The 17,612-nt window shown below is 47.6% G+C and overlaps 1 protein-coding gene across 1 annotated transcript; it reads right to left on the bottom strand.

Moving 5' to 3' along the window:
• Positions 1-13,013: 13,013 nt before the first annotated feature.
• Positions 13,014-17,263, bottom strand: LOC117864109 (protein SCO1 homolog 1, mitochondrial). Its single transcript, XM_034748157.2, has 7 exons — positions 17,007-17,263; positions 16,684-16,890; positions 16,390-16,480; positions 14,624-14,836; positions 14,222-14,311; positions 13,973-14,105; positions 13,014-13,414 (listed from the first exon to the last, which is right to left on the bottom strand). The coding sequence occupies exons 1-7, from the start codon at positions 17,094-17,096 to the stop codon at positions 13,309-13,311; spliced, it is 930 nt and encodes a 309-aa protein (XP_034604048.1). The 5' UTR covers positions 17,097-17,263; the 3' UTR covers positions 13,014-13,308.
• Between the last annotated feature and the right edge of the window lie 349 nt (positions 17,264-17,612).

Here is a 17,612-nt window from a genome sequence, read left to right as displayed (position 1 = left end):
TAGGGGGCTCCCTCATTCCATTCCATGATGAATCCACCTCTACTTGCTGCGCAATCCTTTACTCGGTCTGCGCAGTCTTTTCCCGTTGAGAAGTAGCCCTCGTAGGCGGTTGCCCTACTTGATTTGAAATCCATCCTGGGCGAGTTGGTAGCCCTCTCCACCTGAACGGAGGGCACCACGGCCTGCGCTAGATGGCACGGGGTCACTGTGATGTCGATCTGGCTACGGAGCCTTAGTCTCAACCTCGGGGCGCTCACGGCCTTGACCTAGGGAGGAACGCGTTCACGGGTTCTATTCAGGCTCAGGCAGCTCGAGCTCCTGAACCTTTCTAGGAATGAGCTCGTCAAGAGGTTGATGTCGTCCCTTGCCATCATGTCCCTGAGCTCTGTTCACGAACTGGTCGAGCTCACATTATTCCAAGTGGAAAACAACTTGCTCACCGGCAGGATTCCACGCGAGGTTGGCATGGCCAAGAAGCTCAAGATCATGTACCTCTTCATCAACAACTTCGCCGGCTTTCTTCCTCCACAATTCGGTGAGTTGGCGAGGCTTTGAGACCTAGATTCAGGACGGAGCCAGGGAGGGGCTTGCATGCCCCCCTGTGCTCAAAACTTTTCTACCATAGTTCATATGATCTACATTGGAATTTGTTTAAATTTGTTTCATTTGACCTTGATTTCTAAAAAACTTCCAAGCCTGGCCCCCTCTTGTTCCAACCCTGGCTCCATCCCTGCCTAGATTTGTCGATGAACTTGCTCATAGGGCCGATCCCCAGCTCACTTGGCCACCTCAAGCCGCTCACAGTTTTGTTGCTCTACTCCAACAGACTCAGTGGCACACTGCTACGATGCCGACGAAGGTCGGCAACATGAGCGTGCTTCAAATTCTTAATGTTGGTGCTAACCGCCTAGAGGGCGAGCTACCAACTAGCATTGCGTGGCTGAAGAACCTCCGACATCTTGTGCATTTTAGCAATAATCTGGATGGCTCTATCCCGCTGGACCTCGCCAAGAGACAGGCCTTGGTCGTTGTTAGCTTCTCCTACAACAAGTTCATCGCCCACCTACTGCGGAGCCTCTATGGCGGCCTCAGCTCACAACACTCTCAGCTGAGTGCCGTCGCCATGCTTGAAGAAGTGGGGCTGCGTTGGGTGCGGCTGGAGGAGAACCACTTCACCGCCGACATCTCGAAGATGTTCCGGGTCCATCCCAACTTTATTGCCTCAACCTCTACAAGAGCCATCTCACCAACCGGCTGACGGGACAACTAGAGGCGTTGCACTGAGATTGAGTGGCTGCGCTTGGATGGGAACGGCTCATCAGGCATCATGAAAGAGCATCTAGGCTCCTAGTGAGTTTTGGTGTGTTGAATAACAACGTGATTAAAGGTCTCATAAACTTGTTAAGTTTATGAGCAGGTTAATTCTATTGATATATAATCTTTGTGGGAAAAATTATATTAAATGGCTCATACAATGAAAAGAACAAGTATGACAAATGACATTATTCATCCAAGCAAACACTGATGTAAAAGAGAGTTGATTCTTGGTTGATAGCCTCACATTGCAAGATTGCTTGAGTTAAAGATGAATGTCATAAAAGGAATATTATGTGAATTCCATGATAGTTATATGTGATATGTCACAAGCAAATTGAAGAAAAGATAGAAGCATGATGACATTGGGATATTAGTTGGTCTTAAATAAAATGAGAAGATTGTTATAAATAAATGGGATATAGAAGTCAAAAGAAGATATGACCTCAAGAGGATTTCATTCACGATGTCAAAATATTGCTAGACTCAAATGTGGCAGCGGTTGGATGAAGAAATCAAGCAAAGTGATTAGCTATGAGATACTAGGCAAGGTTTGGTCAAGCAGTGACTTGGGCCATGAGCTTTGCCAGGGTGAAGTGGCTAGTGCTTAGAGGATTTTGAGGTATCAAGTCAAGCCTTACCGAGTATAGCAATGGGATGCATCAAACATTTATTGAGTCATATGAAGAAGTGACTTGTGATCTAAACTTGACTTTCATTCATATGTGATTAAATATTAATCCAAGTCACTAGCTCAAGGTTGAAGTGCTCAAACCAAAGGGACAAAGATGGATGCAGCTCTCAAGAAGATATGCTTATCAAGTATGGCATGGTTCATGATAATGAAGCTCAAGAAGATAAACATGGTATTTATATTTTGATCTTGAATATAGGTGTGCCGAACTATCAAGAGGGATGCATCATATGGTCATTTGACATAGTCTCAGTACTCAAGTATCCTATGTGAGGGATGAGAGACACAAAAGCCACACGTACACACTAACGGTCAGAAAGTTTCGGAAGTTTCTGGAGAAGTTTCCGGAAGATTCCAAAGTTCAGAAGTTTCTGAAGAAAGTTTCAGAAATCCCCGGAACTCAACTCCTAACCGGAGGTTCCGGTTTTGAAAAACCGGAAGTTCCGATTTTGGTCTGACAACTCTAACGCCTAGTTTTTGGTGAGTGGAGTATTTATACCCCACGATCCCCTCAGTGGTTGGTCTATTGTGCTTCTTGCCTATTCTAAGCTGAGCCAAAGCCAAATAGTTCTCCTCAACCTCTCTTTATGAGGTAGTATGATCTTTACTAAGATCTTATAAGTTGGGTAGTAGAGAGGAGTTATTTGAGAGCACTTATATGCTTGAGCACTGTTTTGCCTTGTTAAGTTTTAAGTGAAGCATTTGTTACTCTTGGAGGTGTTCCTCCTAGACGGCTAAGCGTCGCCCAAGAGCTCCCAATGTGTGGTGAGCCACGGGACAGTTTGTGCAGGTTAAGCTTTGCCTCCGAAAGGGAAGAAGCTAACTAGTGAAGTGGGGAAAGGGTTGAGTGCAACTCGGCTTCTTTCGAAGCACCCAATGGAGATGTAGGATTTGCCCGGAGGTGAATCTGAACTTCGGTGAAACAAATCATTGTGTCTCCTCACTGGTTTGTTTACATTTGCTTTGCACTTCCACTTCATTATTGATCTCGTAACATCTGTTAATCTACTTGGGTGTTAGTGTTTGTGAAATGCAGGAGCTTTGTGATCTTGCTAAGAAACACCATCTGAGCATACTCTCAAATTTGGTTTGATCTTTACCTTGCTTGCATTGCATAAGGTTTAAGGGGTTCTGTCTTCCCGAGTCAAAACCAAAGGCTCCGGTTTTGAAACCGGAAGTTCCGGTTTCTAGGCAGACAGATTTTATTCCGCTGCTTAAGGCATGTGTTTCCTATCTTTGGAGATTCCGTAATTTGCGGAATCTCTGAAAGTATTTCCGGAATAATCCGAAAGTCGTTGATAAACTTGTTTTAAGTTGCGATGATTTTCAGGCTACGCCTATTCACCCCTCCTCTAGGTGGCATCAAGATCCTTTCACATCATTAAGCTTGGCTAGAAACAACTTCATTGGAACAAATACTGCGGAATTAGGTCAGCTGCTCTTGCCCACTTGCCTTTATTTTTTTTGAGGGTCACCGGGGGGGAGATCCCCACCTGAATTTCATTAGGGCCTATAGCATGCCAAAAGTCTTGTACAAGGTTTTCAGCAGGAAAAAAAAGGGGGAGGGGAACTGTTTTACAACTCTTGCTAGAGGATTTACATTGAAGTAAACATGGCGCACCAGGCATCAGTTACAAACTGCTCTTCCGGTTTGAAGCGTAGGCTCCAGAGTCTGGCTTCATCTCTGCATTGTATCCAGAACCTGGGAAGATTCGGCTGTTGGTGTTGAAAGACAAGGTCGTTTCGTTGTTTCCACAGGAGCCAGCTAACAAGGAGCGAGAAGGTTGAGAATTGGCGCTTGGGAACTGTTGCCGGACGGGCTACAGTCCAGAGGAGCTTCACTGTGGCGTTTGCAGTTTGGAAGCCAAGCGAGTTCCAAACCTGGGACGCGAAACTGCAGTGGAGGATGATGTGATCGCAGCTTTCCTCCTGCCCACATAGCGCACATGAGGAGTTCGTCAGGATGTTCTTCTTGGCAAGGTTCACTCTGCACTGAAGTCGCTCTTGCACGAGGAGCCATCCGAAGAATTGGATCCTGGGTGGCGCGCGATTGCGCCAGACGAAAGCAGCAAAGGCTGAGTTGGTTGAGCCAGTAGCAGTTTTGAGTTTGACGTATGTGTCAGCAGAGGGCAAGAGGGTAGTGTCGCGACAACAGGGATTAAGCCGCGAGTCCTCAGCTTCACCGAGTGACACATGCTGCAGCAGATCGCGCACCTTTGCCAGTTCTGAAGCTGCTTGAGTTGTTAAGCGTGCAGTTAGGTGAGCTTCCAAGCCATCAGTCACCACTTGGGCTACACTCATGGTATCATCAGTAGCATGGCTCAGAAGGAGGGGGAACAAATCCGCAAGACGCCCGACACTTAGCCATCGGTCTCGCCAAAAGCTGGTGTTGGAGCCATTGGAGACCGCTGAGCAGGTAAGAGCTTGATATGTTGGCAACAAGCTTTGCAGATCCTGCCAGTGTGGGCTTCGAAGATTTCCTTGGAGGTCAGTGAGGTTGACCAAGCTTCGCACCCAGCGTACCCACAAGGATCCATTAGGATGTTGTAGCCGGTGGATTAGCTTTAGGAGCAAACTCCTATTTTGCACGACGAGGTCTTTTAGCCCGAGACCACCATGTTCTTTCGATTGATAGGCCCTTTCCCACGCCACCAAGCATTTGGCACCACTCACTTTATCTTCTCCGGACCAGAGAAAACTCCTGCGCTTCTTGTCCAGAGCATCGATGGTACCAACAGGGAGAAGGAGCACTGACATTGCATAAGTAAAACTGCTATCTACTACGCTGTTAATGAGCACTGCTCTTCCTGTCGCATTGAGTAGAGAGGCTTGCCAACCACTTAACTGTCTGTCCACCCTTGCAATCAGCGGGCTGAAGGCCGTGAGACGGAGCTTCTGATGTGAGAGCGGCAACCCCAGGTAAGATTGGGGTAAACTACCCAATTTACATCCCAGTATCCTTTGGAAGTTTTCGGCGGAGGCAGTGGATACATGCATTGGCACCATGGTACTTTTGTGATAGTTGATCAACAACCCAGTAGTAGCAGAGAATTGATCAAGGACTTCCTTGAGGGCAGACAGTCCGTTTTTGGTCGGCCTGGAGCAGCAGAAGCGTATCGTCGGCATATTGCAGCACAGGACAGGCTTGACCTGCGGCCGCTGGATGCAAGATTCGTGAATCAGCTTGAATCATTTGTTGTAAAATGTCCGCTACTAGCAGGAAGAGGTAGGGTGACAACGGGTCTCCTTGACGTAGACCCCTTCCACAAGTGAACCAAGGGCCGGGGACGCCATTTACCAAGACCGAAAGCTTTGAAGTTTCAAGTAAATTGGCGATCCAGCGGATCCAATCTTCTGGAAATCCTCTAGCTTTCATGATGGCAGCAAGACTTGTCCACTGTACAGAATCAAAAGCTTTGGCGAAATCTAGCTTGAGCACCAATGTCGGCAGCTTGCGGAGGTGGCAAACTTGTATTAATTCCATGGCATAGACGAAATTTTCAGAGATCGATCGCCCTCTGATAAAACCTGTTTGATCTGGGTCAATGAGGCGTGGGATTTGAGCCTGCAACCGTGAGGTGAGCATCTTGGAGATTATTTTGAGCGAACAGTTCTGGAGGCAGATTGGCCTATAGTCACTTGCCTCCGCTGCCTGGCTTGACTTGGGGATCATCACGATGTAGGATCTATTCAGTCTCTCCAACTCGGCTACTCCGGTCTGAAACTCGCGTGCCAAGTTCATCACTGCTGCCGAGACAGTAGGCCATGCCGTAGCGTAGAACGCTGGTCCGAACCCGTCTAGCCCTGGCGAGCTCGAACGGTTCATGTTTCGAACCGCGGCACGAGCTTCGGCTTCAGTGAAAGGTGACACTAGCATGGCAGGGTCCACTTTCTCCTTGTCGTCATACAGAGCTTCCAAGTCGATCGCGGCCGCGGTCACCGGCCACGCTTGCAACAGAGCTTGCAAGTGGGCGGTGAGCGCCGCCGTCTTGTCCCGGTGCGACGACACCGTGATGCCGTCTACCACCAGGGTGCGAATGTTGTTTCACCGGAGTCGTTGCGTGGCGCGCGCGTGGAAGAAGCTGGTGTTGGCGTCCCCCTTGAGGATTGCACGGAATTTTCTTCGCTGCTTCCAATATGCCGCACGTTCCCGCACAGCGAGTGAGAGCACTTCTTGGCAATTGCTTCGCAGCAAGAGTTCACCTGCAGAGAGCCGACGGCCTTCCTCGAGCATGTCAAGGAGATAAATAACGAATCGACAATTAGGGAGAAGAGTAGGTGGTGCTCGCTTACACCGAGCCCACGCCCGCGACACACACCGAACCTTTTTCAGCGAGATCACCATCGCCGCCGCCGTGCCGAGAGCATGGTTTGTCGTCCAGGATGGGAGGATAGTTGGTAGGTAGTCTGAGTGTTTTAGCCAAGCTGTTTCAAAGCGAAAAAGGTTTGTTTTTGGGATCGAAGTGGACATGCGGAGGAGAATTGGGGTGTGATCAGAGGTCGGCTTCGGAAGTGAGCTGAGAAAGGAGTAAGGGAAAATGCGACTCATGGGTGTGCTGAGAAGAACACGATCTAGCCGGGCCAGCGTAGGTCTATTTCGATGGTTCGACCAGGTAAAGAGCTGATCCACCAGGGGGAGGTCCAGGAGTTTGAGGCGGTCGATGGTAGTGTTGAAAGCGGAGCTGGAGGAAGCATGGATGTTTCCATTGTTGTTTTCAGAGCAGTCCCTGGTGAGATTGAAGTCACCAGCGATGGCCCAGCATTCCGGGACATGTGTCGCTGTCACTTCGAGAGAATTCAGGAAGGTGAGCGAGTCTTGGTGTCGAGCCGGGGCATACACATTTGTCACCGCAAAGATGTAATTGGAAGCAGTAGAGGAGAAGGTGGTCGTGAGAGAGTGGGGGGTTGTGGAGACGGAAATAGAGGAGAAAACTGCAGAGTTCCAGGCAGTTAGAATCCCTCCCCCCCCCCCCCCCCCCCCCCCCCCCCCCCCCCCTGGGGTGTTATCAGCGTTCAGAATTTGGAACTCGTCTAGGTAAGCTGGGAGGAAACTCTGAACTTTTAGGCGGTCAACAGCATTCAGCTTCGTTTCTTGGAGGCAGACTATGCAAGGGCGAGCGGAAAAGACAGCATCACGCACAAGAACACATTTATCGTGATCACCCAAACCTCGGACATTCCAAGAGAGAAGAGAAAAGGAAACAGTACTAGGATTCATAACGGGTGACAGAACACCCAGGAACATAACAAGAGATACAGACTTGCAAACCACAAAGGAAACCTGAAAGACCAAAGTTTAACAGCGGTACAGAGCACAAAGACAACAGACGAAGGGGACAAGTACTAGCTAAGCAGGAGGACACATCAGAGCGAGTGCTAGAGACGCAACTGCTGGCCTTTATTCAGCCAGGAACTACCTGGTTGGTCCAATACGTGGTGAGATAGGGGGCAGGGGCATGTGCCCCTCCTCCCCTGATGAAAATGAATTTATAATCTTTGTGTTGTGTCTTCGTCTATATTTTCACCTGGAAATTGTACTCAATTTGAGCAGAAACCCACTAACTGATCACATCCTTCGAGTCTTTTAAAGCTAAGACCTTTGATTACTCGTACAACAATATGGTTTGTTAGACGTATAAAGGAGAGGGTGTGCATATCCAGAGTATGGTTCCACCTTGCAACCCCTAAATAACAAAGGCGAACTTATCACAGAAGTTTTCTTAGGCATTGAGGTAGTACTGATATGGGCTGTTTGGTATATTTCTGTGTAAGCTATTGCAAGGGGAGCAGCCGCGAGACTTGGAGATGGCTGATGACAGCAACCGTTTTCCTGATGTCATGGTAATAAGAATTCTCCTAATCATAAGCCAGTGAAGTTGTTTATTAATAATAAGACATATATGGTATATACTGAATAGGAAGAAGAGATATTTTCGAGGGAAATAAAGACAATAGTATGCAATGTAAAGATAAGAGTGTGATTATGACTCTCTTGTTGTCATTATAAGAAAAACGATGCTACTGGCTGAGGATGCAAATGAACAGGTTGCTGTTGGTGCCCGCCTGGCCTGTGCTGTGCCTGACTGCCTACCATGATTTTGTGGGTAGTCCAAAAACCGACTGAGACATCTTAACCTAGTGGATGAACGACGTTAGTGAAGCAACAAAGTGCATATCGTTCTGAGATGAAAAAAGGTGAAGATATATGACGAAATAGCCAAACCAGGAAAATACATGGGCGCTAAGAATGAAAATGCTACAGTCTCGTTTCTCTGAAAATTTTTTGAAGAACAGTGCACACAAGATCGTGCCAAAAAAAAAAAAGGAGATTGTGCCGAGAAACTCTCCGAAGGCCAAGGTGATGATCGATGATCCTATGTTCGTGCGGTGCTGTGCAGGACATGGGCTGGGCCGCACGGCTCAGGTGTTGTCTAATGGCCCAGCAGCCCAGGTAGAGCCTTCCTCACTTTCCAATTTTCAATCCACGCGCGTACGACAAGGAAGACACGACTTGACAAAACGAGGCATGCCCATGCATGGAACGAATCCGAGCCAGGAACCTAAAGAGAGACCTGATCCTATACGGATCCGTACGTTTCAAGCTAGGGTTCTAGTCGCCTACTACGTCCTTCTCTCTATATACAGGGCGGCGGCGGTCTGCACTGTTCGAGTACACGACGATCACGCTTCTTAATTCGAGCTCTTGGTCGTCGACGAGACGACGACGTTCGAGGCACCGGGACGACCGACCGCTATAGCTAGCACCTCGATCCGATCAATCGGCGGCCATGGCTGGCGGGAAGCAGGGCGGCAAGCAGAAGCCTCTCAAGGCCCCCAAGGTGGCCAAGAAGGAGTACGACGAGGTGCGTACGCTCAAGTGCCGGGTTACGCATTTACCCTAGCTACTAGCTTGAATTTTGCCCTATGTCACTTTTTTTCTCATATGTGTTACGTTATCGCAGCCAATTGATGTTAGACATTAAAAAAAAGTCTTAGTCTCAGCTTATTTGAGTATGCATGGTATCTTTATTAGTATACTCTAGCTATTCGATCTTGCCGGTGCGTGCCTTTTGTATATGATGAGGATTGAGGAACTCCATATCCATCTGGACACCGGAAATTCAATTAATTCAGTACTGGTATATGATCGCGTAGCTGATGACACATGTCAGATAAAATCTCTTTTGGATCATTGCTAGATCTTCTGATACGCTACGGCAATTATCGTAAAATGATTCCCACGTCTATAAGCACATACTTACCAGTAAGATATTTTGCTGTCCCAAAGTTCAGGCTTCAGTTTCTTTTTCAGAAGTTCAGACTTTAAGTTTTACAATTTATACATGACTTCAGAGTTGTATAAACGGTATCTTGCGGACGCGTGCCCTTGCAGCAAGTATGCAGTAGTAGCAGTACTGACAGAGAGCTTTCCCTTTGTTTTGTGGCCGCAGACTGATCTGGAGAACCAGAAGAAGAAGAAAGAGGACGAGAAGGCTCTCAAGGAGCTGAGGGCCAAGGCGGCGCAGAAGGGCCCGCTTGGAGGCGCCGGGCTCAAGAAGAGCAGCGGCAAGAAATAAGCTACCTACTCTCTCTCTCTCTCTCTCTCTCTCTCTCTCTCTCTCTCTCTCTCTCTCTCTCTTCTGCAGCGTCGGTCTAGTTGATCGAGTAAGATCGATGTTTTCGATGATTTATCTTTTAAGAAAATAGAAAGAATGGTCCCTCTATTTTTGTGCTGGTCTATGGTCCAGCATATTCTATACTCGTTGATTTTTCTGACTGATATATCTATGTTTTTTTCAGTCATTTTCTTCTTCTCAATTTGTTTTTAAAATATTTATTTGTGACGTTACGTGTTACATCCTTATCGGAAAGAAAACCGACATTGATTGGCAGAAAATTTTACTACTAGCTGCTTGTTGTTAAGCTTGAATTTGAAAATCTTCCGACGACGACGTAGGCCCGCCAGCGCGGTGCACAGGCCCCGACCAAGTAACAAATCGTCAGCCCATGTAGCCCACCTGTCCTCAGCGCGGCCGAAAACCGAGCGTGCGGCAAATTCGGATTCCGAGCTTGAAGCCAGATACGGTGCCATGGTGGCGCGAAGGCACGCATCTGATCTCGTTATATACAGAGAAGACACGGCGACTAGAGATACTACTCAGTCGTGACACCAATCGATCTATACGCAATAAGTCGGCACGATGATGGCGCCAAGGCGGCGCAAGAAGCCGTGTGCTCGCCCTGGCCGGCCCTCCCGCTGGACATCGCCGGCGAGGTCCTCCTCCGCCTGCCGTCGTACGCCGACCGCATCTGCTTCGGCGCCATGTGCCGGTCCTGGCGCGCGTCCGCGGCGCAGCACCGCTCGCCCCCTCGGCTGCCGTGCCTCGTCTTCGGCGACGGCATGGCGCTGCTTGTGGGGCGGTGGTGCTCCGCCGACGTCCGCGTGCCGGAGGAGCGCCGGAAGCAGCGGGCGGGCTTGATCTACTTCTTGGAAGATGGCATCGCGGACCAAGAGAATCGTGGGTATTCGCTGAGCGCCTACGACTACAACTCGAGATTCCACCGCACCTACCGGCTTGAGCCCGTGATCTGGCGAGACGGCGTCGATTTGCCGGCGACATGGCTTCTTCCTCCTCGAGACGGCGGTATGGCTTGTTCTCCCCCCTCAACAGGATACACGTACGTGTAGCCAAATCCAACCACTCGGCGCTCCGCTAGCTCGTCGACGCGCCTGGGTTATCCAGAACGTGCACGACGGCGTCTAACGATGACGTGGGTGCTGCCTTCGGCGTTGCCGCCGCAGGACAACGGCGTCACGCACGTTCCCGACACGGTGGCGTTCAGCCCGCCGCCTCCAGAAACCGTCACTGACGGCTCGCCAGGACACGCCGGCATGTCATGTTCCGCGACGGCAGGAAGTACTCCGGCCGCAGCAGGGAATCCTTGATCCGCATGCGCTGCAGCACCGTACGTGCTCGCGGCTCGCGCACAACTGCTTTAGTGTCAGGACTCGAGACAGTGTAGCAAGTGTACAAAATGCTAGCTCACATATTTGAAGGGATACAAATGCTACTGACGCATGGTAATCTAAGTATCTAACCGAAACCGATTGATCAAGACTAACCAAACAATCCTTAGTCTGCTTCCACACTCAACAGACGCCGGCAACAGTCTTGAAAGACAAATGATCTTTTAAATGCTTAATACTTTCTGTAGAAATTCCAATTTAGGTGCGACACTTTTGCCAAAAATGGCATTCCCCAATGAACATTATATTGGATGTGTGTGGGCCTGTTCGCTTCAGCTTATTCAACCGGCTTATCAGCCACAAAACAATATTTTTCTCTCACAACAAATCAGCTGTTGCAGCTTTTCAGCCGGCTTATAAGCTGAAGCGAACAGGCCCACAGAAATCCACCATAAAAAAAATAAAAAAGCGTGCATTTTTTTTGGGCTGAGTTGGATAGTTTTTGCTTCAAAACTGTGGCTGCTGAAATAAACTGCATCAAGATTCGAATATCCTAATTCTCAGAAATGAAGAGACAGCAGCTAGTGACCAGATGATCTTGAGCGTCAATTGGTCTTTGTTTACTTGGACAAAATTTTCTAGAGAATTTTTCGGAAACTATGCGGCCATGTAGAGTGGTATTTCAACTACTGTTTGCTTGTGCTCTTTAATTTCTTTATTGATACCGTCAGCAAGGGAATCTGCATCATAGTTCTTGCCATAATACTTGACAAACTCCATCTTTGGATTCATCAGGTGCCTGAAAAGTATATGAGCAAAAAAGTTAGTGTTTTAATTTTAACAGAACATATATATACTTTCTCGGCTTCAAATGGTAGGTTTTTTATAAAATAAGATTTCTGACTCACTTTGACGGGTTCTCCTGTTGTCCCTCATGTACCGGTACTGTGTTTACCAGCGGCCATGGGCACCACAAGCAGGAGTAGGAGAACAGTCAGTACCGAAACCACATCGACGCACGCCTCTTGCCGAACGAATCCACTTTGCCAGACTGCCCTTGCCTGCCCTGCCGCCCGTGAATCGGAGCCCCGACACGACACCATCGCGCCCTGGCATTGGTCAACACGCGGCGCGGCCACGGCGCACCGCACTCCCACTCCATGCCTTCTTCTTCGTCGTCGTCATCTCCGATCCGATGCCGACATCATGCTCCTCGACGCCTGATTCGGTGCTAGCCTCCATGCGAGCAGACTGGTTAAGCTTTTGACCTGGTCGTTCCCCTTCCTGGCGTCGCGTGGCGAGCGGCGACGGCGCTGCTGGAGGTCGCTGGTGGCCTCTCCGCCGGCTGCAGGTGCAGAGGCGGCGTCGGTTCAGTCGCTTCCAACTAGCTAGGCCGTTGCTCCACCGGCCGGCGTTCGGAGGGGCGTCTGGTTCTCGCGCCCGTTGATGTCGCCGTGGAAGTCGAGCGGCGCGCAGGCTCCAACGCGCGCATCTGATGGAGCTGTTCCAGCCAGTCGACGTCAACGAGGAGACGGGACGGCCGGCCATTGAGCGCATTCCCTAGGGCGCCTGCTAGAGAGGGAGCTGAACCCAAACCCAAGTCTGGACGATGAGCTCTGGCAGCAGCAAACATGGCGCTGTTTGAGCGAGGGAGCTGGGAGAGAAGAAAGGCGAGGCGTGAATTCAAGCACTGGGGCCATAGCGCCATGTGCAGTTTTGTTTTGCGCGACTACTTGTGCAACTCGTGGACCAGCATAGAATGTCTGCCGCTGAGTGACGTACATACAGTTCATAAGCAAGAGCCATACAGATGCTGCTAACAACTGCTAACACACGGCAATCTAACCTTAGACTAACCAACCAATCCGTGTCTCCTCTGTATGGAAATGGAAGTTTATTTTCTGTATTTGAACGGAAGCCGCAAAAGCAGCGAGTACAAGTGAGGAGGCTGCACGCACCATCTGGCATCACTCACTGGTATTTCACTATTCGTCTTGCACATCCCATCAAGCACCACTGCATAAGGATAAAGCCGTCTTGAATCGATAGCAAGTGCTTTCTAATTCAGAATTAAGTATATGACGTTCCGCAATTAACGTTGCCAGTCGCCAAAGCAGATGTTCACTATAACAAAATAACAGATTTGCAGATTTCCGAATCTGTGCGGCAAAGCGTGCACCGGAATCTGCTGCAATAAACTGCCTCGAGATTCAAATATCCTAAACCTCTAGTGACCAGATATCTTAAGCATCATTTGGTCTTTGTTGACTTTGGGCAAAATTCTTGGGAGAGATTCAGAAAACTAGGGTGCCATTGCTGAGTGGCACTTCAACTACTTGTGCTCTTTAATTTCTTTAATGATACCGTCAGCAAGGGAATCTGTATCATAGTTCTTGCCGTAAAACTTGACAAACTCCATCTTTGGATTCATTAAGTACCTGAAAGTAGATGAGCAACCAGTCAGTGTTTTGACAGGGCGTATGTGTATCTTCTCAGTATCACTTGCCGAGTGGCACCGGCAGAATAAATCAGAAGCTTCTACAGTTACAATAAGTTCAGAGGGGATATAAGATATAACTGACAGAGAATCTAACAAATCAGAATGTATGTACTTTCTCAGTATCATTATGATGGAACGAGGCCCAGTATTAACAAATGAGAAGCCTCCTACCTTCCCTATGAGTTCTAAGAGAATAACTGCCACCTACTTTGTTAATTTGGGATTGGGAGACATTCCTAGTATTGGGTCTCTAAAAAGCATCCAAACGTGTATATCGCAAGTTACTACTGGATACCCGCTGGAGTCCTGCAAGACATATTCAGAATGCAATAGCCAAACTAACTGGTTTCTTCATTTTGCTAGTGCAAGTTGTAGATATGCCAGATCATGCAACAACATATAATAGAACTAGAATCAACTCGATTGCAGAACATTAGCAAAATAAAAATTAGCCAAAGTCATTGTTCAAGAGAGAGGGAGATTAAGACCAACATACATGACAATTGAGTGGTCAACGAGATAGTCAGAACCCTCCTCCACTGTCTTCATATAGTAAACTCGGTAAGCACGTGCAACTTGTCTTATCTCATCTGTCGTGCCAGTTAGTCCTATCAGATCTGGATGGAACTCTGAAAAACACAAAAATTCATCAATAATGAATAAAATGAACTAAATAAAGTTCAAAGGGCAACAATTTTAAGTGATGATAAGCATTAAGAATTGAGGGACATGCACAGACACACACCTTTAACATAGTCCCGAACTTGCTCAACAGTATCTCTTTCAGGATCAACTGTAATGAAAACTGGCACGATATCCAATTTTGCCTTTTCCTCTGCAAAATAATTGCAGATTTGTAATGACTGAAACTATACTAATTAAAACTGTCTACTACTAGCTCTAGTTAGGCATTTCAGTGGAAATTTCACCAAGTACCGTTGTATGTACATTTCACTCTGGCTCATTTACCATATTACTTTGGTACAATAACATGCCTTCTAGTTTCTAGGTGACAATTTTATGCAAGATAACAATGTTGTTATACATATTATTAAGACAGGAACATATTGATATAGACAATAAACAGCAAAAACACGATTTATGAAGATACTTGTATCCAAGGAACAAGAGAATCAAATTAACATACTGATTTTGTCAATCGCTGCAGCCATTTTCTGGAGCTCATCAGGACAAATGTCAGGACAGTGTGTGAATCCAAAATAAAGAAGAGTCCATTTCCCCAAGAAATCCTTCTCGGTGACAGGCTTCCCATCATGATTCAGAAGCTTGAATGGACCGCCAATGGCTGCAGTGCCTACTGACTGTCCAGGCTTCACAGCACTTGTTCTATTCTTCAGTTCTGGAGAAGATGGAACATACAATATTATGAAAAATTAAACAGCTACAAGGTTCAAGGAGCTAATACCTTCCTACTATGCTGATAGCAATAGTACTTCTAAAAGGCACATGTCTTCATTTGTAAAAGTAAGTAAATTTTGCAATGATTACTAAAATAGTAAATTTTGCTATAATGCAATGGCGTCAAAAAAAAAAAATACAAATTGTCAAACATGATATGACTAGTGCGAAGTTCTACAAATGGTTCCACTGGCCCTACAATATGGTTTCTGACTTTCACTGCCACCATGAAGAAGCATGAAGAGCAATAGTAGCCACATTGATATTGTTTGTTCAGCGAGTTTAGTGTTCCATACAACTATTGTACATGTGTACTATACATGTATTTACAAACAAGCTAAAAATAGAGACAAAAATGGCAGCAGTGGTTAAAAAAAATTCAAGCTAATCATCTGTCTTTAACTTATTGTCCCGTTAGTGTAGACTGACCAAATTGTTGCTAAAGGCATATAGGGCGGGGCAAGCTTAGGCAGCTGGCAAGGTATGGCTCGCCATTTTATATAGAGACATATAGTGATGATATGAGAACTGACAAGAAATGTTCGAAATCGTAAATTGGTCCTCCTTAGATTGCTCAACATGGCTGACACAAATTTAGTATGTCTCTTCCCTTAATGATGATTCCATTGATAGTCACCACGTTTTTTCCCCAAAAAAAAAAGAACTTTTCAGACGAAAAGATGCGTACTGTATACAGTTTTTTATAGAACTTGTATCAGTAAAAGCAGGATCTGAGAATAAATAGAAGCTCTAAAATTCCTAGATCAGCAAACAGAAATACTGAATAAAGTGGACATAAGAACAAACATGAGACAATGTGTTTTTATTGTGTGAACAGAATGTGGCAAACAAAATAATGCATTCCAGAACATCAAATTTTAGTAAGTAGGTATAATAGCAAGGTGCAGCACTTGTGCTGGGAAATTGGAAGCTATTGACATGGGGAATCAGTAAGACTCAGAGGCTGAATTCTCAAGAAAAAAAATAGATTCGGAAGCCAATCAACTGAAAATCTACTACAGTTTGAATGTCACTTTGTAGTTTGTACCCATCAGTTCATCACCAGCATGACACTCATGACCCTTCAGTGCATGTGCATACCACATGCACAACATTGCAGCATCCCATATAGCCATGGCATAACATTACAAAGCATAGCCAGAAATTTTGCGAAGGAGTTCGAGCAGTGGAATTTAACTAGACAGTTCAATATTTATAAAGGATGTATATACTAGGTTAAACTACTGCTTCAATATAATTTAAAAAATATCTGATGACTCAACCGAACCCTGTGACCTATGTGAAATCCACTCACAACAGAACTGCTTTGGCTGATTGGCTCAACATAACCTCTTCCACTTTGGCTAACTGCTGTTGCTGTTTCCTCCATTCAACACATCTTGGTACCAACACAAACAACGCGGTTCTGTTTACCGCTAGATGCAGTCCTAGCATGACATCAAACAATAACACCAACTCACCATAGTAATCTACCTTCAATGTGACGCTTCTTTTCTTGGTCGTAGTACACGATTATCCCTCCTCCAGTCACGAGCAGCAGTAGAAAACTGAGCCACGACACCGGCTGCAAGAAAGCAATTCGTGTCAAATGAGGAATGCCCTGACAGTCTACTACAAGGAATGCCTTGCGGAAATGAGAATCATCCTCTAGCTGGGCGCTAGATCATCACTACTAATTCGTATCAAATGAAAGATTTCAAAGCAATCGTGCATACTTGCCCCTGCATAACAATCCAGTACCAATTGAGATTGCAAGCCATAACTCACCCCTCCGCGGACGGATTTTCCGGCGTCCCCTTGCTCAGATTTCCCAGACTGCCCATCACCCCCTCTATCCCCGCCCGTCGCCGCCGCCGCCGCCGCCGCTGGGGCCTTTGACCCACCCTGCGCCGCCGCAGTCGAGGCGTCGGCGGAGAAGAAGCGCGCGCGTCCCAGGAACGCCGCTCCGAGCTGAGGCGCACCCAGCCCCGCGATCTGCAGCAGGAACAAAACCAAAACTAATCACGAAATCCCAGCGTCGCTACCTGAAGGGTACGAGAAGATCCCGCTCTCGGCCAACGCCACGGACGAGAGAGAGACGTAAAGATTACCTGATGCAGAGCTCGAGCGGGAGGAGGGGGAAGGCTGGGAGCGAACGCTCGCGAGAGGAGCGCGCGGAGGTGGGACGCGCGCGCCGTCATCGTGGTCGCCGCCCGCGTCGCTTCGCCGGACGGGGGATTTGATCCTGCTGCAGGAGAACGGGTTGCTCCGCACCGTCACGCCGTGGGCTCGTGGCTCCGGCGGCGCCGTGGGTTCAGAGGGGGGTTTTCCAGCTGGGGTGGTTTGCTTCCTGTGCAAGAAGAACGTTTCAGTTTCACGAATCGCAAAGAATTTGTTAAACTATTTCGGATTTACGTTACTTAAATAAAGATTAATCAAAATATACAGACGATATGCCCGCAATTGTTCACGATACCATGTTTTGAGCGCTGCAACTTTCTGTCGTTTTGGGCTTGGGTGTTCCCACACGGCCCAGTTTGGGAGGTCGCGGCCCACGCACTCGATAGAATGCTCGACGGAGCGGCAGTGTTGAGACGATATGCCATGTCATGCTAGGACTTTGCCTTCGGTGCGCGCCCCGCGGCGGAGCGGGAGCGGCGAGCAAGAGGTGCACGCAAGATTTATTGAACAGGGTTAAAAAATATCAAACCAAGGAT

This window comes from Setaria viridis, chromosome 1, assembly GCF_005286985.2.
Source record: "Setaria viridis chromosome 1, Setaria_viridis_v4.0, whole genome shotgun sequence".
Taxonomy (NCBI): domain Eukaryota; kingdom Viridiplantae; phylum Streptophyta; class Magnoliopsida; order Poales; family Poaceae; genus Setaria; species Setaria viridis.
Note: the sequence above shows the minus strand (reverse complement) of the source record. Positions and strands in the feature narration are given on the sequence as shown.

Excerpts from the sequence above, each read along its gene's own strand:
- LOC117864109 (XM_034748157.2), bottom strand. The coding sequence starts at position 17,096 with ATGACGGCGCGCGCGTCCCACCTCCGCGCGCTCCTCTCGCGAGCGTTC. Across the intron at positions 14,312-14,623 it reads TGCAGCGATTGACAAAATCA|AGGAAAAGGCAAAATTGGAT; the intron begins GTATGTTAATTT and ends ATTATTTTGCAG. Across the intron at positions 13,415-13,972 it reads GTTGACCACTCAATTGTCAT|GTACTTAATGAATCCAAAGA; the intron begins GTATGTTGGTCT and ends ATCTACTTTCAG.